The sequence below is a fragment of the Euphorbia lathyris genome, chromosome 3 (assembly GCF_963576675.1).
Source record: "Euphorbia lathyris chromosome 3, ddEupLath1.1, whole genome shotgun sequence".
Lineage (NCBI taxonomy): Eukaryota > Viridiplantae > Streptophyta > Magnoliopsida > Malpighiales > Euphorbiaceae > Euphorbia > Euphorbia lathyris.
In genome coordinates this window covers 39,068,478-39,093,572 of record NC_088912.1, presented here as the reverse complement: position 1 = coordinate 39,093,572, position 25,095 = coordinate 39,068,478, and the positions used below count along the sequence as shown (strand labels likewise).

The window sequence follows — 25,095 nt, the reverse complement described above, 5'->3', positions numbered from 1 at the left end:
TATTCAACTGCCGAATTTAATTATTTTAAATCAATTAAAAAGATTAATTGAATTATTAATATTTTACTTAAATTAACATTCAATATTATTAAATAAACTAATAAACTAATATTAATAAACACTAATAATATAAAAAAATTGGATTAAAGTAAAAAATAATATGTTATGATATGTGGGACCCATTGAAATAAGAGAAAGTGTCTAACCATTAGAAGAGGTTTTATAAAAAGAGTGTTTTAATATGGAGGGTGTTTTATAATAGTATTATTTGATGATGTGGAGGGTGTATGAGTACCCAACCACTAGGGATGCTCTCAAAACATCGCCTTAGCGGCCCAACATTACAAATTCAATCTCGGATAGTGGTTTGTTTACATCAGGCCGAATATTACTTCACATTAGACGGATTTAGCCTCAATGATACTGCAAAGCCCAGTTTTGTACTTCTGCAGTCTAGATAGGGATACAAAAGTCATTACAAGTTCCATCCTGAAAAACCCTAAATTGTGTAAAATGAAATATATATATATATATTACTTCCGCAGTTGTGATTTTCCTTTGAAACCCTAGTGCCCTCTCACTCTCCGAACAGCAAAATGCCGCCAAAATTTGACCCTTCTCAAGTCGTCGATGTGTACGTAAGGGTCACCGGTGGCGAAGTAGGTGCTGCCAGTTCTCTCGCCCCTAAAATTGGTCCGCTCGGTCTTTCTCCTAAAAAGATCGGTGAAGACATCGCCAAAGAAACCGCCAAGGACTGGAAGGGTCTCCGTGTAACTGTTAAGCTCACGGTTCAGAACCGTCAGGCTAAGGTGGCTGTGGTTCCGTCCGCAGCCGCTTTGGTCATCAAAGCACTCAAGGAGCCAGAGAGGGACAGGAAGAAGACTAAGAATATTAAGCACAGCGGTAACATTTCACTTGATGACGTTATTGAGATCGCGAAGGTGATGAAGCCGCGATCGATGGCTAAGGATCTCAGTGGAACTGTGAAGGAGATTTTGGGTACTTGTGTCTCTGTTGGATGCACTGTCGATGGGAAGAACCCCAAGGATCTGCAGCAAGAGATTTCTGACGGCGACGTTGAGGTTCCTCTCGATTAAGCTTTTTTCTGAGCTATTTCTTTTGAAGGGAAATCTGTTGTTTTATCTTATTCGTTTTTGGGATTTTAAAGATTTAGTTTATATTTACTTTGAGAATTAGATGATCAGCAAGATTTTTTTGGCAACTATAGTTTTTTGGGTTTTGTTTCCTGTTGGATTTACGGTGTTATTTATGCTTGAAAGTTATGCGTCTTCAATATATTTGGGAAGTATTCAATTAGTGGTAGTATATATTTACACTCGTAGATTGATAGATATCATATGAATAATGCGCATTGAGAATGAATATGAGAAATTTATATTGTTCTCTAGCAGTGAAAGGGTATTTGCATTTGTATAATTGATTTCTTCTGTTTCATATGTGCACCTTGGATTTATAGTTTTATTTGGGTAGTCATAAATTTTGATGTTGAAATAATTCTATGCTCCTCACTTTACTCTGCACACATACTGTATTTACTTTGTTCTCTTGAAAGGTATGCAGTTCTTTTATTCATGTGCTGTATGGGGACAAAGTTTTATGTCTAAATGCTTTATGTTTTATTCTCACTGCATTTGTTCTTGAAAGATTTGCAGTTGTTTTTTCATTTGCTGTATGGGAACCACGTTTTAGGTCTAAATACTTGATGTTGATTCTCATTTCGTCAGATTTATGTGTATTCTTATGTTTAATTCATATTTAGAGTTTGCTAATTCCCAATTCGAACGACACTTGCCCAACATGCTCTTGGTTAATGTTAAACACATTAACCCCACTGGCCTTTAATTTGTTTATGGACTAGCATCATGTTAGTGTATCTTTGTCAATTGTTCTTTTGTAATCTTCAAATTTGAGTGAAGAAAAGTCTACTACTGATGAATGCAGCAACAAAACTGGTTTCTGTATTTGTTGCAGGAATCTGATATCATTGAGTATCTTGTCGCCTCCAAGATGTATTCATTTGATGGCATTTTGAGGTTATTGTTTGTGTTTCTTAGAATGTATAGTGATTTGTAAGTTTTTGTGAACCTGTTATTCCTTCTTTAGAGTCTGGGATTCTTTAACAAATTACAGCTTATCGCCCTTCTTACTTCTTGGCTGTATTTGTTTTTCTGTTCAATGCTGGTGGGTGTAACTGAGCAACACACCGTTTTGATGGGGTGTTAATGGGAGGGGAAGTGTTCAACCCTACTTGACAACCATTTTGGAGTGTTACGATATAGAACAAAATGGGCGGGTAAATTACATACATGTTGTATAACATTTTTCCTGATTTCACATTTTGTGTACAACCTTCAATTTTGCACATAAAAGTGTAACCTTCCACTAAAGTGTACACCTGGAAATTGTAACCGATCAACGCTCCACGTCAACAATATCTCCATAAAAAGTCAAAATTGCTGATGTGGCGTGTTGGCCAGTCAACTTTTGACTTTTATGGATGTGGAATTGCTGACGTGGCGGTATGAGCGGTCACAATTACTAGCTGTACACTTTAGTGGGAAGTCGTCACCAAAAGGTTGTGCACTTTTGTGTGCAAAATTGAAAATTGTACACCAAAGTGCCTATGCAATTTCCCCCAAAATTTGCCTTTTATAAAACCTTATTAACCCTTACAAATCCATCTTCCAAGTTTCCTCCTTCCAAATAAAGGTGAGGCATTTTTCTGAGTCTGCAATGATTTGGGTCCAAGAACACTTCCGGTCAATTTTCATTTTTGTGAAATTTCTGTCATTATTTTTTAAATTAGTCTTCTTTTTTTTATGCATCCGATGTTTGAGGTACATAGTGATGCTTATATGCTTCATAATTGTGTCCTGGTGTAATCCTATTTTGTTTATATTGCTACTACAGTAAAACCTCTATATAGGAATACACTTGGGACCGGGCTATTTGTATAACAATTGGGAGGTTATTACTAAATAGAGTTGGTATAATAAAATTTCTCAAACACATAAAAACTTTAAGATTTTATCATAGGCATGCATGGTTTATATATAATGTATAACAATAGACATTATTGGAACAAATTAAATATTTAGAATTTCAATTTAGAGTTTAGGGTTTTCAATATATAGATAATTGGAAGAGTTTTATGGGAAAAATGTAAACATCAATAAGAATACTTATAATTTCAAGTTGTAGTTTGTGTTTCCAACTAATAGATAATTTCAATAGTTTTTTTAATATTTTATAATTTAGTTTGAATTCTTAATATATATATATATATATATATATATATATATATATATATATATAATTATTACTATATAGAGGCATAGTTTCTAAAAGTGGGACTTGAAAAGTGTATAACAAATAACGTTTGGGAGGCTATTCCTATTTATAACTGGTCCAAGTTGGGACCGAGTTTTTTTATAACAAAATAGAGGTTATTCCTATATAGAGTATTCCTATATAGAGGTTTTACTGTATTAGAGATTTTCTTTTTTCCATATTTGTTTGCTTTTTGGTGATCCATTTTCGATTTAAGTTCTGCAATTGAATCACAAAAAAGTAGGGGATGCATACAAAAAAAAAAGATTTAGGACTTTAGAGGTACCATTGTAATAATAAGTTATGGTTTTGAGATAGGATAAATTGATTTAGGACTTTAGAGGTACCATTGTAATAAGTTATGGTTTTGAGATAGGATATTTAGTGTGGTTAAATCTCCTTTTGTTTTGTTGTAGAAATAGTATATTGTTTAGTTTGAAAGATGTATTACAATCTATTTAAAAATTGGACCTGTATTGAATGAATGGGTTATAATAACCCATCGGGTTAACCCACACAACCCAACCCTTTATAAACGGTTTCATGGCTTATAAAATAGGAAATTGGGCTTATATTGGATAGGTTATAATAAACCCAATCCATTGTATTAATTTATTACAAAAACGGCAGTCTTCACAACTGAAAATCTAGTGAAAATCTAAAACCAGCATATAGCATATTGATTTTGCAACTGCCACGTGAAAATGCAAATTACAATTAATTAACAAAAGGGTTAAATTGGTCACTTAAGTTAGCATTAGTAGTTAATTTAATCTAAATTAATCTTTAGGTATTAACTTAGTACAAAATTTGGTCATTTTTGACACATTAGTCCAAAATCAAATATTGACCCCTGATAGTGCAATTTATTTTCTGTATTTGGATTTTATTATGTTACATTTTGATATCTGAAACATCCAAAAACTATTACTTTAAATATTAAATACATATTTTTTTATTTTTTATTTTATTTTATTCTTAACATGGTTATTAAAACCGGATCGTTAAGAGTTAGAGGTTCAACCGATGTTCCAAAAATTATGTGAAAAAAGCGTTAAATTTGCATTTTACTTGTACCAATGGTAATATAAAAGCATTTTATTTGCATTTTACTTGTAACAATGGCAATATAAAGGGATAATATGTTAAAGTACTTTTAACATTTACAGTCAGAAGTAATTTTACCCCCTAATGTTTAAAATGATGTAATTTTACTTCTAACGATGGTGGACAATAGCAATCTTATTTTTAAGATTGGTAAACTATGTCAATTTTAGACATTATTATAAATACATTTATTTTTATTTTTATTTTGTATTAATTGTATTTTTTTTTAAAAAAATTATATTTTTCTGTGATTTAATAATAGAATTAGAGATTAATATTTATAAATTTAGTGAATTTTTTTTTGTATGTATGAGATATTATATTTTTTATTTTACTTTTTAAATTTTTTTCACGTCTAATTATAAGTTTATGATTTGTTTTTGATGAGTGATAAAAATGATTCACGAAATTTAAATATGAGAAAGTTACCAAAATAAATTGTACTTACATGATTGATTTCAACTTGAGCTAATTTTTAAAAATAACCAAATTTTTCGATTCAACTAATATCCAAAGATTAATTTAGGCTAATGAATAATGATTGACAAAATAAATTTGGCAAGTCACGTATGTAATTTTATTAGATTTTAGCTTTAGAATAATTTTAATTTCCACTCTATAACTCTATCTATAATTCTAATAAATCTAAATAACTAAATTAAAAATTGAAAACCACTTTATGTTTTTTAGACTTTATTTGTTAATTTAAAAATCCTGAAATTTTATATCTATCTATCCATTTTATATATAATATTTAAAACCTATTTTTGCTAATATCATTTCCAAATGGTGATTTTTTCACTTTTATTTTTTCATTTTCCCAATCACATTAATCTATTTTTTTTTATTTTACTTTTATCTCTCTTTTGTTAGCATAAAACCAAAAGTCACCCTACAATCTCTTAAATCTTCTTTTCCTATTATTCAATTACAATCTCTTAATCTTACTTAATAATTATCACTAAAGGAGAAGATGAAAAGTTGGATTGCTTCCATATAAACTATGAAGCTGATTACTGCTGAAGGTTTCGAGTTCGTGATCGACAAGGAAGCCATTGTGGTCTCACACTATTCGTGATATGCTTCCAATTAAATGATTATTTCTCATTTTAAGACGTATCTATTTCAATTTTTGGTTTGAAATTTGCTTAATTTTTCTGGATTTGGCTAATTTAATTGTATGCTTTGACTAATTTTGTATGGTTGATCTGTTTATCAAAGTTAGCGTTTAAGAGTTTGTGTAATTTGGCAATTCTTGCTGGGATTCAGTTTACAGATTGAAACTTGCTAAAATTTAGGAGCATATTTGTGGTTTTACGATTATGTGAAGTATTGTGGTTTTATCTTTATAACTAGGGTGGTGCTTTGCAATTATGGGACAATGAGTTTTGCTGAAACACAATATGGAGAAGTTACATTTCCTCACGGAAGCACTACGATTTTAGAGAAAATTTGCCAGTATTTTTACTTGTCTCTTCAGTATGCCAAGTTCTATTCTTTTCCTCCCATATAACCCTGTTACAATCTCTTAATCTTCCTAATAAAATTTATAAAAGAGTATCCAGGGACGGTGGACAGAGGGATGCTCAAGTTTCTTACAATAATATTAAAGTTCAAATCAACAAAATTTTTTTATAAAAAGATGGGTAAATTACATACGTGGTGTACAACCTTTACCCTAAATCACATTTTGGTGTACAACCAAAATTTTGTCACACTAAACCGTACGAACTTCAGGTGACCTCCCACTAAAGTGTACAGCCGGTTTTTATGACCGGTCAACGCTGGTCAAAGTTGCCACATCATCATTTTTCATTATATCATTAAAAAAAATGGGACCCACTCTTTATAAATTTACTAAAATAGCCTTATCCCTTATAAATTTACTAAATTACCCTCATCTTCTTCCTTCAACCCCTCTCTCTCTATACCATTTCTCTCTCTCTCACTCCTCTCTCTACCATTTCTCTCTCACTCCTCTCTCTCCCATTAACAAAAATGAACTTTTACTCAATAAATTGTAAATTTAGTTTAGGAAAAAGTACAAAAATAAACCTTGTGGTTACACTCATTTTCGAACAACACCCATGTGGTTTAAAAGTTTACAAAGTGGTACCTTGAAGTTCATTCCGTTAGCAAACACATACTAAATTGACTAACGTTGTTAAAAGTCAAAGGGAAAAGAGTTAATTTGATCTTTATATTTATTTATTTTGTAAATTAAACCCCTTTATTATCTAATTATCACAAATAAACTCCAAAATTAAAAATAAAAATCAAATACACGTTCTTCCACATCTCTCTCTAATTTCTTATTTTTCTTCTCCTTTCTCTCTCTTCTCTCTCTCCTCTCTCTAATTTCTTATTTTTCCTCTTCTTTCTCTCTCTTCTCCTTCTACTCTCTCTCTCTCTCATTCCTTCATTTTCCTAAATTCTACCCCAACCCAACAAACTTCTTCCTCTGTTTTTAATTTAATATGTCTAGCTCAACTTGTTATCAAGGCCTCCAATCATGTCTGGAGCCTGTCTTTGTAGCCGAACCACGTGTTCTTCGTCTTAAATTGGCTCCACCTCAAACCAACATTAATTCCGATAATGATAATGTTGAAACCGGTGGCTGGACTTTCCTCCAATCTCTAGCTGAAAAACAGCCTGTTTACAAGGACCAAGCTAATAATCCTCCCTATTGTAAGCGCGGAACCTCTGTTCTTAGCGAAAAGAGCTTAGAAATGTGCACTGAAAGCTTGGGGAGTGAAACTGGCAGCGATACTAGCGACGATATGGCTTTACTTTCATCGGAAAATTATATTGAAAGTACTAGTGGCCTCAAATATTCCAGATTGCGAGATACAACAAGGATGAGTCGGAGCTCTTCCTTTCCACCTCCTTTGACTTCAATTAGCAGCTCCTCTACCGTTCAAATGAGGCGTCGGAGAGAAGGCGGCCGCCTTATTCTGGAAGCAGTCAGCGTATCTAATTCTTCCCAACCGTATTTTCAGGCAGAGCGTATCGACGGTTAAGCAGGTGCAGGTGCAGAAGAAAAGGAAAATGGTGAAAATGGTGGGGGTGAAATGGGAATGGAGAAGTTGACAAGGTTAAGCAGGTGCAGGTGCAAGGAAGATGGAAGTGGTCTGAAACTAATGATGCTTATTTTTGTTGTCCAATCTCCGAAGCTCTTCCAAGACTAACATTGACTGGTCTGAAACTAATGATGCTTATCTACTCAAATCAGAATTGCCATGTACGTTTTATTTCTCAAACAATTGTGAATTTGATTAATTATTGGGTGAATTTGTATATAGAAATGAAATGAATTTTGAGCACAGTGGGAATTGGAATTAATGGTGAAAAGGGGAAGATAATGGAAATAAGCTGACAGTGGAAGCAGCAGCAAAGAGAAAGGGAAGGAGACCGGAGAAGTGGGAATCGGTGGGAAAATGGATATGTTAGAAGGATTGAGCTCCGTGAAGATGCTGATTGAACTTAACTTAATTTTGATTAAACCGGGAATAAGATTAGTTTAATGGAGTAATTTGTGTGTAAAGTCTAATACAATTGATTTTGGAGGAAGTAATTAACAATGAGGAGAGACAAGAAAGAAAGAGAAAGAAGAAAAAAAATAAAAAAATAAATAGAGATGGAGAAGATGGTATTTTTGGTTTTTTTTTTTTTGGTTTATTTGTGATAATTAGATAATAAAGGGGGTTAATTTACAAAATAAATAAATATAAGGATCAAATTAACTCTTTTCCCTTTGACTTTTAACACCGTTAGTCAATTTGGTATGTGTTTGTTGACGGAATGAAGTACATGGTACCACTTTGCAAACTTTTAAACCACATGTGTTGTTCGAAAATGGGTATAACCACAAAGTTTATTTGTGTACTTTTCCCTTTAGTTTATATATAATAATAAGAAAAGGTTGATGATGGTTGAACAAACCCATTTCTTCCTTTTCTAAAAACCTCTGCAACTACTTCTTCTTGTGACATTTCAACTTCTTCTTCTGCTAAAACCATTTTACATTAATTTCTGGTTTTACTACTAATTACTACTCCAAATTCAATACTTTAAATTTTAAAATTTAAACGTCTCTCTCCCTCTAGAAAACAACCTAAAAGACATAGCCTTCAAAGCTTTGCCTGTCAAATTGACCAACATTTCTCCTACTCCCAACATTGTCAAGAGTAAAGATCACACCTTTACTTCATCTCTCTCTGCTCAACTCAATAATGGTGGACTTCACTCCTTTCCACTGTTGTTCTTCACTGCTCTTACTTTCCATTTTTGGTACTTCATCTTTTTCTTTCTCTTTCCCTTTCTTTCTTCTTCTTCTTCAATTGTTAATCTGGTTTTATTTTGGGCGTAGGTTTTTTATTTGTGTTTCCTGTAATGGTGACTTCAATTGGGATCAATTACGGCTAAATAGCAAACAATCTTCCGTCGCCGCAAGCCGTCGTACCACTCCTGAAATCACTCGGCGCTACTAAAGTGAAGCTCAACGATGCCGATCCGAAAGTTCTCGCCGCATTTGCAAACACCGGAGTGGAATTCATAGTCGGACTTGGAAATGAGTATTTAGCAAAAATGACAGATTCTGGTAAAGCCGAATCATGGATTAAATCGAATGTTCAAACTTACTTACCCGCGACCAACATTACTTGCATCATGGACGGTAATGAAGTGTCTCTATGACTGCAAATGGTAGAGAGAGAGGAGTGAGAGAGAGAAATGGTAGAGAGAAGGGTTGAAGGAAGAAGATGATGGTAATTTAGTAATTTTATAAGGGATAAGGTTATTTTAATAATTTTATAAAGAGTGGGTCCTATTTTTTTAATGATATAATGAAAAATGATGATGTGTCAATTTTGACCAGCGTTGACCGGTCATAAAAACCGACTGTACACTTTAGTGGGAGGTCACCTGAAGTTCGTACGGCTTAGTGTGATAAAATTTTGGTTGTACACCAAAGTGTGATTTAGGGTAAATGTTGTACACCACGTATGTAATTTATCCGTAAAAAGATTAACCAAATAATAGCATGAACAAGTGTAACTATATCATTGACTCTTTTTTTTTTTATCCTTATCACCATAAATTATAGTCAAATACATATTTTCCCTTATCAATTGATCAAATTACAAGAACGTGGTCTTTTTCAATACAACAACAAAACAAATCATATTTTTTTTACGTTAGTTAATACCTCCGCGTTGTTAAGATAGCATGACACATCAATAAAAAAGTTGATAATTCAATGTACCACATCGGCATATGTGGTCAATCAAAAACATATCACATCTATAGAATCAATAATTTCAAAAGAATATATCAATATAATCAACGTAACACAATATATTCAAAACTAATGTTCAATTTACACTTTGTGTCATAATGTTTACGTTTTTTCAGAATTTAAATTTTAGTTTTGTTATTTGGTGCATTTTATAAACTGCACAAAAGAACAAAAGTAAAAACCTAAAGACTAAAAAGCCAAAAAAAAAAAAAAAATTGTAACACACTATGTTAAAATTCGTTGAAATTGATCTGTATTTTACAAAAATAATACAAGTTACTTATAAGGGTGTACGCCCATTACTAACGTATAGGTAATGTCTGCAACAATAACCGTTATAAATACTCGTATTTTTTCGGTCACTGATGTGGTTTTTTTTTCCTAATAATGTAATTTTTTTTAATTGAGTAAAATGTATTTGTACCGTAAAGATATGTGAACCAGAATCATATTTAGAATACGATTGAATTTCTTTATCTTTACTGTTTAAAAGTAAATATAAAAAGATTTGATTCCTCTAAAATAGGAGCAATATTGCTTAGGTTACTGATAGTGAAATTGATTAGGTTTGATCACCATAACAATGAAATGGATTTGGTTATGGCTTTGATGGATTCGATCTATGCGCCTCTCATCGATGCATACTATAAAGTGGATTTAATCTTAATTTCCGAACTCAAGTCTAGATATGCTTTGCCGCATTCCCCCTGCCCCCCTCTCCTTCACTAATTAGACTCATGCCCACTCTACTATCGATGAAGATTTAAAAGTAGATTCCATCTATGTAGCTCAATTTTGTCTCTCACTTCACCATCCCTAAGTTTTGAGCTGTAAACTGGATTTGATTTTTCTAGTAAATTCGATTGAGATGGCTATTTCATGACATTGAATAATAAAAGAAATCCGGCTAAAGTCACTGAAGAATAAGAAAAATCTATGATAAATTGAAGGATACCATTTCCCAAGGTAGAATTGATCGACCGATCGAGATGGATATATCATTTCTAGGTATTTGATTTATTTAGTTCTTAGAAAGTGGATTTATACGTGGATGAGGAGAGCTTTAACCGAGAAAGTATACACGTTAGACTTTTTTAGTTGGCAGTCCATGAATGATTTTATAAAAGTTTTACTAAAAACGTGTTGGTAAATGTCAAATTTTTATAGTGATTTTTCACTTACATTAGATTAGAACTTTATTGTCCTAATCAAGCGGAACATATTTTTAGAAGCATGCTTTTAACATCCAGCGCATTATAAATGATTCGGCCAAATATTTTTTAAACCGAATCTAGAATATATCCGACGATTATAAAAAATAAGTAATTTTCCAATACATGTAAACTTGTTATTTAACCCTCTAGACTAGGGGTGCAAACAAGCCTAACCTAGACTGAACAGGAGCAGGCTCGGCTCAGCTCGAGAAATCTGGAGATTGGGCTCGGCTAGACCTCGAAACTCGTCGAGCGGCTCGTTTTGAATTTTTTTTGAAACAATTTAAAGTATACTTAATTATACTTGATTAACATTTTATTATCTAAAATCAGTCTTCATTAATATCAAATTTAACAATGTTTTAAAACCAGAACAAACCGACTGGACCAACCATAAATCAGCCAGACATCCGGTCCAGTTATATGTATTTTGAGTCAATTATATCAACCCACTAAAAATCGGAATAAACTGGTAAACCGGAATGACTCCGGTTATTTTGCATTACTCAATAGTTCTAGTGCAACTAATTTACTCTCCTGCTCCAAATTTTTTTTTTGATGTGGGATAAATTTCCTCATCACACTGAACCTTGAAAAAAGAAACTTATCTTTTTCTATGAAATGCATTGTTTAATAGCTGGGCCCAACTTATCATTTTCTGTAAACAACTTATATTGTGGGCTTGGGCCAACTTAGTTTATATTATAATTATTTTGCATATGTTGTTTTGGAAAGATTTTTGAATTTGTTTATATACTCCTTATATCATATATTTTAATAAATTTGGTATTTTTTTAATTTAAAGGTAGTCAAGCTATTTATTATTCTTTTATCAGTGGTTGAATCTGTTGATCCAGTTGTCAATTCGGTTCGACTTCTGATCCGGTTTTTTAAAACATTGAAATTTAAAATCCAAAATCATAAATTAAAAAATAAAAACAACTAATATATATAACTCTTAAGGCTGCTCAGGAGGTTTCGAGCCGAACTCAAAGAAATTCAGACTAAAACTCATTAATACTCAAACCGATCTCGAACTTCAACCGAGTCTAATTAATCCGAACTTTGATCGAACCGAATTCGAACAGTTTACGAAGTAGAGAGATTCGTTTGCACCTCGAATGTGCATGAAAAGCGAATGGGGTTAAATAAAATTGGCCATAGTGAACCCTAGGCACAAAGTGGTACACTATACAAGAAATTTGGTAAAATATAATTGGGTTGGCAGCCTCATTTTAATCCAAAACAAAATAAATATCAACATCCAAGTTTTTTTAAAATGTGGAAAATGCCACCGACTTATAATGGGTCACTATTAACCCATTTTCAAACCCTAAAGTAATTCTATTGCCAGCTTCAATGTTGGACACGTGTTACTCCTTACAACCATATATTCACCTATCATTATGGATTATATGCACTTTTAAAAGAACTATTAAATAACTAAGAATAATAGCTTTGGATTATTATTAAATAAAATTGAAATAATTAGACCATGAAAAATTATTAATAAAAAAGAAAAAGAAAAATGACAAAAGGTTTGAGTGGAAACAATTGGGGCGGTCGGTTCATCACATCATCAACCAAAATATACAAAATAGTCTATTTTGTGAGCTGGTCGGTTCAATTTAATTTTATTTAATTTCTGAATATCACGAGAGAGGGCTGGTCCAATTTTCAAAATCAATTACTCTACTCTACAGAATATTATATGAATAAAAAATTAGGGGGAGGTAATTAATTTTAATTATTTATATAGTGGGAAAAGTGATGATAAGGGGGAAATTTAAATTATTTATATAGATAGGAGGAGAGAATATATAGCCACCAAATTAAAAAGAAAAAAACAAAACAAGGAAGCAAATTTAGAAAAGACAAATAGAAAGGGAAAAGATTAAAAAATTTAAAAATGGCAATTCTTTTTTTACTTTTATTAAATTGCCTGGAAAAGTAAATAAATAATACAAAAATAGGTAGTGGTTAATTATCCAGTTTTGTTTTCTTGGAGTAAAGTAATGAATAGAAGAGGTACACATAATTCAGAAAAAATATTTCACATTCTAGTACCTAGAATGGAAAGAGATGGGGATGGAGAAAATACAATAACTTTTTTTTTTATTTGTTTTTCTTTATATATACATAAGCAAGAGAAAAAGTTATCTATAAAAAATTTCATTTGAGAAAGAGAAACAATCAAAGCAGCTAAATAATGTGCTATAATTCGCTTGTCTTCTCTCCTAGATAAATTCAATTGACACAAAAGAACTGGCTATATTCAAAATATCATTAACAATCACATCCAACCAATTTGATGCAAATTGCATGAATTACAGAAAGTGAATTAGATGCCACCAAAACTGAATGAAATCCAGAATCTCGAACAATACAAATTGATGATAAAATAGCCCGTAATTCTGCATCCAAAGATGACAATGTCGAACCTAATGGCACACCTCCGAACAATGCCACTAAACCACTACAGTCACGAACAACTATCTCGAACGTACTATATGATTTCTAATGGAATAAGCAGCATCATAATTAACCTTAAACAAATGAATAGGCGGCGACAACCAATGATTAAACCGTTATTTCGGGAACTGGCATCCAAAAATACAACAGATTGAACATGCTAAAACCTCACTTGAGTATTCTGTGTTATTATCGTGGTTTATATGGCGAGTACAAGAGAGAGAGAGGTTACAACTGAAAGATATAGAGAATATTGACCTATTCAAATATAGATTAGTTTAACAAATGTTATCTACTTAAATGAAAATCACATGTTTGGTCAAGGGTGGAGAGGTAAGAAACCTTGAGTTCCTTCTGAGCAACTTTATCTCTAACAAAATGAAAATTAATTTCAAGGTGTTTGGATCGATAATGTAAAATAAGGTTAGCAGTGAGATATGTTGCTCTTAAATTATCACACCACAAAATAGGAACCTTAGACGAGCAGTACCCAATTTCTTGAAGTAACAGACGAAGCCATAGAACTTCGGAGGCAAGTGGGGCAAGGGCACGGTACTTGGCCTCAGTAGAAGAGCGGCTGACTGTTCTTTGCTTTCGAGACCGCTAAGATATAAGATTGAGACCAAAATACACAACAAATCCTGAGGTAGACTTTCGGTCATCAAGATCTCCTCCCCAATCGACGTTAGTAAAGCCATGGAGATCTAATGTTTGGCTACGCTGAATTAAAAGGCCATGGGACGGAGTAGCATGTAAATAACGCAGTATACGTTTGATTGCCTTCTAGTGATCAAGTGTAGGAGAATGCATATACTGGCTTATTTTATTGACCGAAAAACTGATATCAGGCTGAGTAATTATAGCGTACTATAACCCACCTACAATACTCTGATACAGACATGGATCATCGAACGGCTCACCACCGACTAGTGTGGGTTTACTAGAAGTACAAGATGGTGTAGAAATTCCATTTGCACCCGTCATTTATGCCCTTGTTAAAAGATCATTCAAATATTTATGTTGGTTTAAATGAAGCCTAAGCTTGGTCCATGAGGCTTTTAAACTGAGGAAATATTTCAACAAGGCAATATCTCTTATAGCAAAATGGGGCTGAAGTTGCTTAATAAGAGAACCGATAGCATTATCACTAGACCCAGTGATTAAGATGTCATCAACATATAGTAAACAAAACAACTGAATACCTTTGTTTCGACAATAATACAAGGATGAGTCAGCCTTTGAGTTAATGAAACCGAGTTCAACAAGTGCAACAGTAAAGCACCGATGCCAAATCCACAGAGCTTATTTCAATCCATACAAACTCTTCTTCAAACTACAACCATGAGACGAATATTGAGGATAGACAAAGCTAGGTGGTTGTTGCGTGTAAACAACTTCATCTAGTTCTCCATGTAGAAATGCATTATATACATCCAATTGACGAATGTTCCAACCAGTAACAACTATTGTCAACAGCACACGAATTATGGTGGGCTTAATTACCTGGCTAAATGTTTATGAAAACTCAAAGTCAGTTCGTTAATGAAAACCCTTGGCTACCAACCGAGCCTTGTAATGATGAGTCGTTCCATCAGGGTTGAGCTTAATTCGAAACACCCAAAGACACCTAATGATATTCGCAGCCTTGGAACCTGCTACCAATTCCTAAGTACCATTATCAATTACAACATTATATTCAGAGCTTATAGCAATGCGCCATTCAGATTTGCGTAAGGCTTGCGTATAACAGGTTGGGGTTTCAGACTCAACAATAGTTTGATGTGCATTTGGTTTCAATTTTCTGGTATGTGTGTGTGTCACCATTTTGTGAATTTTGGTAGATTTGGTAGGGTTATGTGTGGCTATTTCGATAGGGAGGGTTGCTGTGTAATTATAGATGGTGTGGGGGCTAGTGTATGTGAAGAGTTGGAATAACAGTAGGCGGGTGATTTGTCTGAGCTGCTGTAAATTTATTGAAATCAATGAGGAGTGTAACAGTATGTGCACAACTTGTAAGGGTCAAAATTTGATGTTGAATTTCACGCAAATTTGGAGCAGGTGGTGCATATGGAATTATTTGATAATGATTGACCGGACTAGAAGACAGTGGCACCGTTGGAGGTTGGTCGCACATAGGAGTTGCTAATTGAATATGTTGTAAAATTGGCATAGTGATATTGCTAGGAGGAATAGCTGTAAAAAAAAGGTTCTTTGAGAGAAGGAAATTTGACTGTAATGGGTTGGGTAGACTGATAAGCTTATGACACATAGTGAGCCTCACGATTTAACTCGGAATAAGAAAACTCATGTTCATTAAACACAACATGACGTCACAACATGACGTGACACAAAGATATTATCAATGAGCAAATCATAACACTTATATCCCTTATGAATTTTGCTATAACCAAGAAAAATGCATTTTCGAGAACGAGCAACTAGTTTATTAGAATTGTATAGTCTAAGCAATGGATAACATAAACACCCAAAAGGACGAAACATATAATAGTCAGGAGCATTATCAAACAACCTTTGATAAAGAGAACAATAATCAAGAGACGAAGCAGGCAAACGATTAATGATATGAACAACACAATAAAACGCATAAACAAATTTGGAATTTTTGCAGGATTTAATAAGGAAAGGCCAATTTCAACCACATGTCTATCTTTTTTCAGCACACTCATTTCGTTCTGGTGTATAAGGACATGAAACCCGATGATTAATGCCATTTGATGATAAATATTCAGTAAGAGCTTGAAATTTCCAGCCCTAGTCAGATTGAAAGGTCTTAATAGGACTTTGAAAATGTTTCACAACAAGGGTGCGAAATTTGATGAACACACTCATAACTTCTGATTTAAATTTAACAAAAAAATATCCATACGTATTTGCTGAAATGATAAAAAAAATAATACATAAAAACGCCATTAATTATGAGAAGTTATAGGTGCAGGACCCCAGACATAAGAACATATCAAATCTATAGGACCTTTTGCAACATAATATGATTTAGGAAAAGGAAGACGATGAGATTTACTAACACAACACGAATCACATAAACCACGATTTACATGGCCTAATCTAGCATGCCATATCAGAAGAGAAACATGATGTGCTTGAATGGGGGTATTAATGGCGGAATGGACGTGGTATATAGACCATTTTTATCCTTTCCTCGATAAATGTCCCTCTATGACTCCAAATCCTTCAAAATAAAATGGTTAGCAAAGAACTCAATCGAAATAAGATTAACTTTAGTTAGAGAAGAAACATATAATAAATTCTTAACTGTTTTTGGAACATGAAGTATATCACGAAATTGAACGGATGAATTAGAAAGTGGAATTTTAGAATGTCCAATATGAGTAATAGGAAGAGTATTACCATCGTATACTGTAACAACTTCGGGTCCGTCATATTTCGAATGAACAACAAAATTACCTAGATCCGCAGTTAGATGATGAGTAGCTCCAGAATCAACAAGCCAATCAATTGAAGTTGAGGTGGATGTGTTTGCTAGATTAGATTGTGGCCTCAAATTATGTCTGATATTTCGATTTTGCTTTGGTAATGAGCATTGTTTGGCTATGTGCCCAATTCATTTACAGTTATGACAATTCAGCGAACTGACATCCAGAGAAGCAGAGATAGTGTTAAATGGGTGGCTAGTATAGGTGCCAGAATAATTACCATGGGATCAACCTCGCCTCCCCCATTGCTATGACCAGCATAGTGAACCGAAGGAGTGAAAGTTGGTTCAGAAGTCTCTCTAGCCAATTGTCGTTCTTCCCTGAATAGTAATCCGGTGAGATTATCAAATGGAACACGCTCAAGGCGAGCCTCTAATTAATGCACAAACAAATGGACGTTCTTCACTGAATTTGTGCCGTTGTTTGACATGGCGAATGAAAGAGAAATGGAATTGAGAAGAAATCAGGATGATCTAGGGTCGTGCATTTATAAATTTATCATTCATATATTTATTAACATTCATATGATATTTTTATTTCTACAATAATTATATTGATATAAGACATATTATTATTAGCTTTTTTATTTATTTTAATAATAATAACTCATAGTATATTTATTAAACTCCACTTATCAATCATCTAAAATTTAACGAGCAACACTTGCAATCTAACTAACCCTAATAGAAGATGATATATATATATATACATAAAATACTAAATTTTTCTTTTTTAAAAATTTGCGCAATGCACTTACAATAAAGAATAAAGAAAAATCTCCACCAAATCCGGATGTGATTCGAACCCATGACCTCCCAAAGTATAGGTAAGCTCTCAACCACTAGTCTAAGGGCTTCACCACTACATAAAATACTAAATTAAAATAATGACTTGAAAAATCATGAGAAAGAAAAAATACTAATTCATAAGTGCTTGGTAGTGAGAACTGAAGTAGCTAGCTGGCTTCCATATAAACTGATCAACATTCCTCCTCTTATTCAATTATTTCATTCATAACTACCCTCAAACTAACTAGTCATTGGAAGGAAATGCAAATAACTATTTATTTTAATCACTTTCACAAACAATTTCTATTTTTATTTGTTGGTACAATTAATATAATTTTGGGGAGGACATGCATTTGGCTGCGAAGAAAGAGAAAATAAATAAATGTGATGTTAGCTGTGGTTCTAATCATAAAAACAAACCAGGCATAAATTATAAATGGGCTTTTAGGTTTTGTACAGATAAGTATATTATCTGGCAAAGTAATCATTACATATATAGACAGATAGTCTACAATGTGACAACTTTGTTTCCACTATTATTAATCCCTTTAATAATTCTAAGAATCAATATCTAATCTTCTCGATAACTTAATCTATTATATTCCCCACATTAAATTGTTTTTCTTTTCTTTTCTTTTATACATTCAACTTTTAATTATGAAATATATATAGATATGCATGTAAGTTTTATTTTAAGCAAAAAGTGGTTTCTTATCCTGTGAAGCCAAGCCAAGGAAAGAATGAAATGAAATGACCAATCTGACATATACCATAAATTCAAGAATTATGATTGCATAAAAGAACAAAGATAATTAATTCTCCTCAAAGTCAAAGTAAATCTTAAGTAATTCAACCATACTTTACTATAAATCTATTTCTCTGTTGTTTTTTTTTAACGAAAGAATCAATTGAATAAATTAATCACTAGCCAGAAGGCTTACAAAAGACTGAGGGATAGAGGAAGTTACAATTAAAGATGGTGAGTGTAGTCCTAATTTAGCAGCCTCATTAGCTACTCTATTGGCCTCCCGACGAACGAAAAAGAAACTACATTTGGGGAGGCTACTTGCAATAGAGCGGCAATCAGATAGAATGACCCCTAGTCCCGAATAATCTTCATCCATCTCCAACTGTAAAGCATTTATAACTACTTGTGAATCGCCCTCAACATAAACATCCCGATCTCCCCGTTGTTTAATCCAACTGAGCGCCTCCCTGCAGGAGATTGCTTCCGCAATTGCAGGAGTGACCGCTCCTGGAACCGCTGTGTAGCGAGCCGCAATGAACGACCCCCGAGAATCCCTGATAATTGCACCGATACCGAAGCTTCTTCCATTCCCCGGCACCGCAGCGTCAAAATTCACTTTAACTCCGGAGGCAGGAGGCTGCCACTGCTGAGCTATCGGTGCAATTGTTACGGAGTTGCTGCAAAGAAGTTGACCGTGCCGCCAGGACTGCAGAAAAGTGGAGGCCCGTTCTGCTATATCGACGGGATTAAATGTCCGCTGCTCCCATATCAATTGATTGCGCCCATGCCAAATGAACCATAATAAGGTTCCTCGCGCTGTCATTACCTCTGGAGAGGCCGAAATTATCTCCGCTTTCCACCAGGAGTTAAAATCAATCTCCGCCCTTGGGCGAAACCCAGCAAACGCAACAGAAGCCCAGACCTTGTGAACAACAGGACAGGCAAGGAACAAATGGGATACGGACTCCTCTTCTCGTGAACAAAGCGGGCAAACGACATTCTCAGTAACATGCCTCGACCGAAGATTAAGGTTTGTCGGGATAATATTCCAGGCACAGCGCCATAGGAAGTTTTTAATTTTTGGTGGGCAGGGAAGACGCCATAGCTTATTCTAAGGAGCGTCACAGACCTCCTGAGCCGGACTCGGGTAAGAAGATACCAGAGCATAATAAGCCGATTTTACACTGAAATTCCCTTTCCTCTCCCACCTCCAACATAAACCATCTTCAGACTGGCTTGTCGGAATTGGAATCTGCAGAATACGCTGACAGTCTTCAACTGTGAATAATTCTGTGATAAGATCCAAGTTCCAACTGTTATTGTGAATTAATCTGTCCACCGTCCATTCCTCATCCGGGACACCCACCCGAGTCGGTAATCCTGATTCCGAATCGAGCCAGCGATCACCCCAGATCCTCGTATTACAGCCATTACCAATACGGTTTCGAACTCCATTTGTTAACAGATCTCTGCTTTTGTATATGCTTGACCAAATTGCACTTGGGTTATATCCCAGATATGCTTGTCTGAAATCGGAGTGAGGGAAGTATCGGGCCTTGTATATCCTGGATACAAACGTCGTGGGTCTCGTCATGAACCTCCACGCCTGTTTTCCTAAGAATGCAGTATTAAACTCCTAGAACCGTCTGAAGTTTAATCCACCCCATGCTTTCCGATCACATAGATATCTCCAAGCTTTCCATTTCACTCCCCGGCCCCACCAATAACTATTTAGAAGTACTTCCATCTTCTCACATACGGTTTTGGGGAGAGAAAAAACCTGCATCGCATACGACGGCAGTGATTGAGCTACCACCTTAATAAGGATCTCCTTGCCACCTTGAGAAACTCTCTTCCCCTGCCACCCACGGATCTTCCTGCGTAATCTGTCCAGAATGTAGGTAAAGGTTGCAATTCTGCTACTGCCTACGGCAGAGGGCAATCCCAGATACAAGTCCTGTCTATCCACGATTTGTACCCCGAGGAAGTTTGCCAGTTCCGTCATCCGTTCACTTGGAACCTTGGAACTAAACATGATTTTTGATTTCTCCAGATTGATTTTTTGTCCAGATGCTCTCTCATATACACGGAAAATGTTCTGAATAGAAGTTCCTTCTTCGATCGTGGCCCTGAAAAAGAAATAACTGTCATCTGCAAATAGTAGATGGGAAATAGACGGGGCTCCTCTGCAAATATAACACCCGTGGATAGCACCCTGCTCCTCAGCTTTTCTCAACAAGGCTGTAAGCACCTCCGTGCATAGAATGAACAAATATGGTGATAGCGGGTCTCCCTGACGGAGTCCCCGAGATGGGGAGAATGTAGGAAAAACCGCGTTTCTATTTGTGATCTGGTACTTTACTGATATTACGCATTTCATAATCAATTCAACCAGGTGCTGGGGAAACTCCATGTGGATCAGTACTGCTCTTAGAAAATCCCATTCTATCCGGTCATACGCCTTTGACATGTCAACCTTCAGTGCCACATAACCCTTGCGACCTCCTTTTCCCAAACGGAGAGCGTGACCAGCTTCATATGCCACCATGATGTTGTCTGTGATAGACCGTTTAGGCACGAACGCACTCTGGGCCTCTGAAATTACCGAATTCAGGACGACTTTTAACCTGTTAGCTATAGCCTTCGTCATTACTTTCATTAGCACATTACAGAGTGCAATTGGACATAGATCTGACAAGGTCGTAGGCGGGAACTTTTTTGGGATGAGAACAATATTTGTAAGGTTGAGTTCGTCGGGAACTGTACCAGTATTTAGGCATGAGGTGCAGAAGTTGGTGATTGCAGGTCCAATTGATTGCCAATGTTGTTGAAAAAAGCCCGGGTTTAGTCCGTCTGGACCCGGTGCTTTATCCGGGTGCATGGAGAATAACGCCTCACGCACCTCTACTTCCACAAAAGGCCTAGACATCCGCTGTTTCTGAACAGAATTGAGTTTGCTGTGAACTGCGTTAATTATCCCGAGTCCGTCTGTACCTGTCGATGTAAAAAGGCTCACGAAGTGGTCTTGAATAGCTGTTTGGAGTCCCGTCATCCATGTCATCTGCTGCCCCGACGGTGATAATAAACTATTGAAGTCATTTTTCTTGTGTCGAGCTCTTACCGAGGCATGGAAGAACCTTGAGTTGTTGTCCCCTGCCTGAATCCACTTTAATTTAGCACGCTGCTTCCAGTACTTTTCTTGGGCTAGACGAACTTCATCTAATTCTCGGCTTGCTTGTTGAAAACACGCATCATCCCTCTCCCTTTTTGATCGTTCAATGGTGTTTCTGAGAGCCTTAGCCTTCCCCCGGAACTGTTGTTTAAAATTACGCCCCCACCCCTGGAGCTTGTTTCTGCATTGTTCAAGTTTTACTAGAAAATCTGAACTGAAATGTCCCTGCCAATGTTGCTGCACTATTGTCTGGCATTCCTCGTTCGATCCCCATGCGTTCTCATATCGGAACTGCATCACATGCCTTGGCTGATCCTCCATAACTGATAACACGAGGAGGGAATGGTCTGATTGAGTTGTGATCACATTGCTGATAGAGGCTTGAGGGAAAAGTTCGAGCCAGGATCTTGAAGCTAGGCCTCTATCTAATTTCTCTTCTATCTGTAGTCTCCCTTGTCTATACCGTGACCATGTATAGGGATAGCCATTCCAGTGAACTTCTGATAAATTACAAAAATCTACTGTTTCCGTAAAACCCGTTAGTAGGGCATCGGGGTGATTTCGGCCTCCCCGTTTCTCTGAGGCAAGCTGCATATCGTTGAAATCCCCGATCATGATCCATGGGAGATTAGATATACGGTATAAATCCTTTATACACTGCCACGAGGCGCTGCGTCTATTCCGTTTTGGAAAGCCGTAGAAACCCGTGAACCTCCACCTCGGCTGGTCATTGCAATTGATCATCACATCAATGAAATTTACACCATATTTTACCAACTGAACCTCCACTTCCTCTTTCCAGAGAAGCGCAACACCTCCTCCTCCTCTCACACTGTCCGTAGCAAACATTTTTTCGAAACCCAAAGAGCTTTTAACACGCTCCATTGATACTTTACTAATCATTGTCTCCATCAAGAATATGATGGACGACTTGTGGGCAAAGATGAGCTCCCGGAGCTCACTGACTGTCTTGAGGTTACCCACTCCTCGGCAGTTCCAGCTAAAGGTTTTCATAGCTTCCGGCTGACCCCGGTGTTGGAGTCTGCCGATATCTCTGTTTCATTTAAAATTCCTTCCATGCTATCTTCTCATGTTCCCTCTTCACATCTTTTACGTTTAGGTTCAGTGACCACTTGTATGTCATCCTCATTCTCCACTAGCTTCTTCAATTTTTCTTGTGTCTGTGTTAACAGGTTTATGGTTGTCTGGTTGATTGGAAGGTTGCGGGTTTGGGAGGCCAGGATTGGGGCATCATGTAACCATGGTGAGCAGTTCTGCGAGAATCGTTTGGGGGCTGCACGTAGGAACGGACCATATATTGTTTGTAGATCCGGATCATTCAGCGCACGAAAAAGGGCACAATCCCGAGCATTATGTCCCAATAAGCCACAGAAGAAGCAAAAATGGGGAAGCCTCTCATACTGGAAATTGATCCATACCCACTCTTTCATGGACTTACCAAGTTTGGTTCTGCGTTTAAGGGGCAAGCGGACATCTAACTGGACTTGCACTCGGAGATAGCCATGAAAGGCCTCAGCATAATCCCGGGGATCAGTTTTAACTACCGGACCCACGAAACTTCCACACGCAACTGCGATATTCTCTGTGCGATATCTTGGCGGTAGTCCATGCAGCTGAATCCAGAAAGCAACAGAGTTTAATTCTAATTGACGGAGGTCAGACATAACAGCAACTCTTTTGACGACCAGTAGCTTATTTTCGAACGACCATGGGCCACCATTCAGGACTCCATTCATGTCAAAGATATGATTGAATTGGAACAATAATCTGCCCTCCTCCAACTCGACTATCGACATACCACCTACGGGTTTCCACAGTCTAGACAGTGTAACTTTCATACCTTCCAAGTTGACAGGCTTATCCGATACGAACCTGCCTACACAGCTCCATCTGAGATCAAAGTCCGGGAGCGGGACTTCTTCTGGGATAACCACTGGTGCGGCATCTTCATCCGCCAAGGAAAGTTGAATATAGGACGACGAAAGTTCCTCCATAGCAAATTCGGGTTTCTTTATTTGGAGATGATTTTCGATAGGGCAGGGGCAGCAGAGCAAGAGTGGCGAGGTTGAGTGTGGTGCTGGGAGCTGATGGGGAGTCGGGGTAGGGAGGCTTAGGGTGCAAGGTAGGTTACGGAAGAAGCAAAAACCCTAGAGAAACGGGGTAAAACCAGTTAAACCCTAGAGACGGGGTAGGGAGAGTTATTTTTGCTTATTCATTTATTTCTCTGTTGTTTAATATTTGCTATTAATGTTATAGTAAATAGTTATTTTTCATTTTTAATCATGCAATTCTGTTTTACTATTTAAAACGAAAAAAACAAAAAATTAGTTATAAATAATAATAATAATCAAACAATTACTTAAATTAATTCACTTTAAGAAAACCAAAACAATGAAATCTGAACAATTAATATATCATTTAATCGGTCCTGATATAGGACCTGATTGTGTTTACCTACTGTTTGCTGTTGTTGTTTGCTGTTTACTGTTACGGTTCGCTGTTGCTGTTACGGTTTGTTGTTTGCTGTTGGAAAAAACTGTTTTTTCAAAAGGTAAAGATTCTCTGCTTTTGTAAAAGGCTGCTTTTCGGGTGTTAAAAGCAAACAGGGGAGAGATCACTAACCAAACATCTAATGCTGCTTTTCAATTGTAAAAAGCAAATAGGAGGTCACTAACCAAACACCTAAAACTCTTCATTTTGAAGTGAAAAGGCAAAAGGAGCCTGAAAAGGCAAAAGGAACCTGAAAAGGAGCAATCAAACACGTGCCCTTATAAGTTCATGGACAACACTATTCGCAAAACGAATAGCAGAAATGATACTAACATCATTAAATGAATAAATCAACATATTACAATCATCAAGAATGTCATAATAATACATGAAGATAGGTTGATTAAGATCTAAAACAACCACCTCTGGATCGGTTTCAATAAGACAACTGTTCATACCCTTTCTGTTGGGAAAACTTAGAGCTTTCCGAATACTCATAGCTTTCCTTACACGAGACAAGAAATCACCCCGCACAAGTTTGGAAAAAGCTCCACAAAACTTGCTGTTGCAGTCTCGTAGCATCGTCCCTAAACCCAGCAGACCTGACCCCGAGATAATAGAGGTATCCACATTCAGTTTAAAGCGAGCTGGAGGAAACCGTAACCAGTGAATCACACTCCGAGCAGATCCTCCCCCACCTGAAAAAACTTGAATACCAATATTCATCCTCTTTGATTGAACATCTTACCACTCCTTCAACTTAATGCACGTTAGACAAAAATAAACTTTTGCAGAATTCCTTTAATTATTCACGTTTCAACCACAATTTTATTTATTTTGCTTTCGGATAATGTTGGCGAGACTTTGAATTCAAATCTTAGAAAATAATTAATTGATAGGAGAGGAATATTTTCACATTGATTAGAAGACAAGTAAAATGACATTAATCTCAGAAACATGATC

General features: G+C 35.8%; 1 protein-coding gene and 1 pseudogene across 1 annotated transcript; both read left to right on the top strand.

Moving 5' to 3' along the window:
- Nucleotides 1-543: 543 nt before the first annotated feature.
- On the top strand, nucleotides 544-1,317 carry LOC136224159 (large ribosomal subunit protein uL11). Its single transcript, XM_066012421.1, has one exon. It carries the CDS (start codon nucleotides 597-599, stop codon nucleotides 1,095-1,097), a length of 501 nt encoding a protein of 166 aa, XP_065868493.1. The 5' UTR covers nucleotides 544-596; the 3' UTR covers nucleotides 1,098-1,317.
- Nucleotides 1,318-6,692: 5,375 nt separating this feature from the next.
- On the top strand, nucleotides 6,693-9,504 carry LOC136222021 (protein FANTASTIC FOUR 2-like; annotated as a pseudogene).
- Nucleotides 9,505-25,095: the final 15,591 nt, after the last annotated feature.

Excerpts from the sequence above, each read along its gene's own strand:
- LOC136224159 (XM_066012421.1), top strand. The coding sequence starts at position 597 with ATGCCGCCAAAATTTGACCCTTCTCAAGTCGTCGATGTGTACGTAAGG.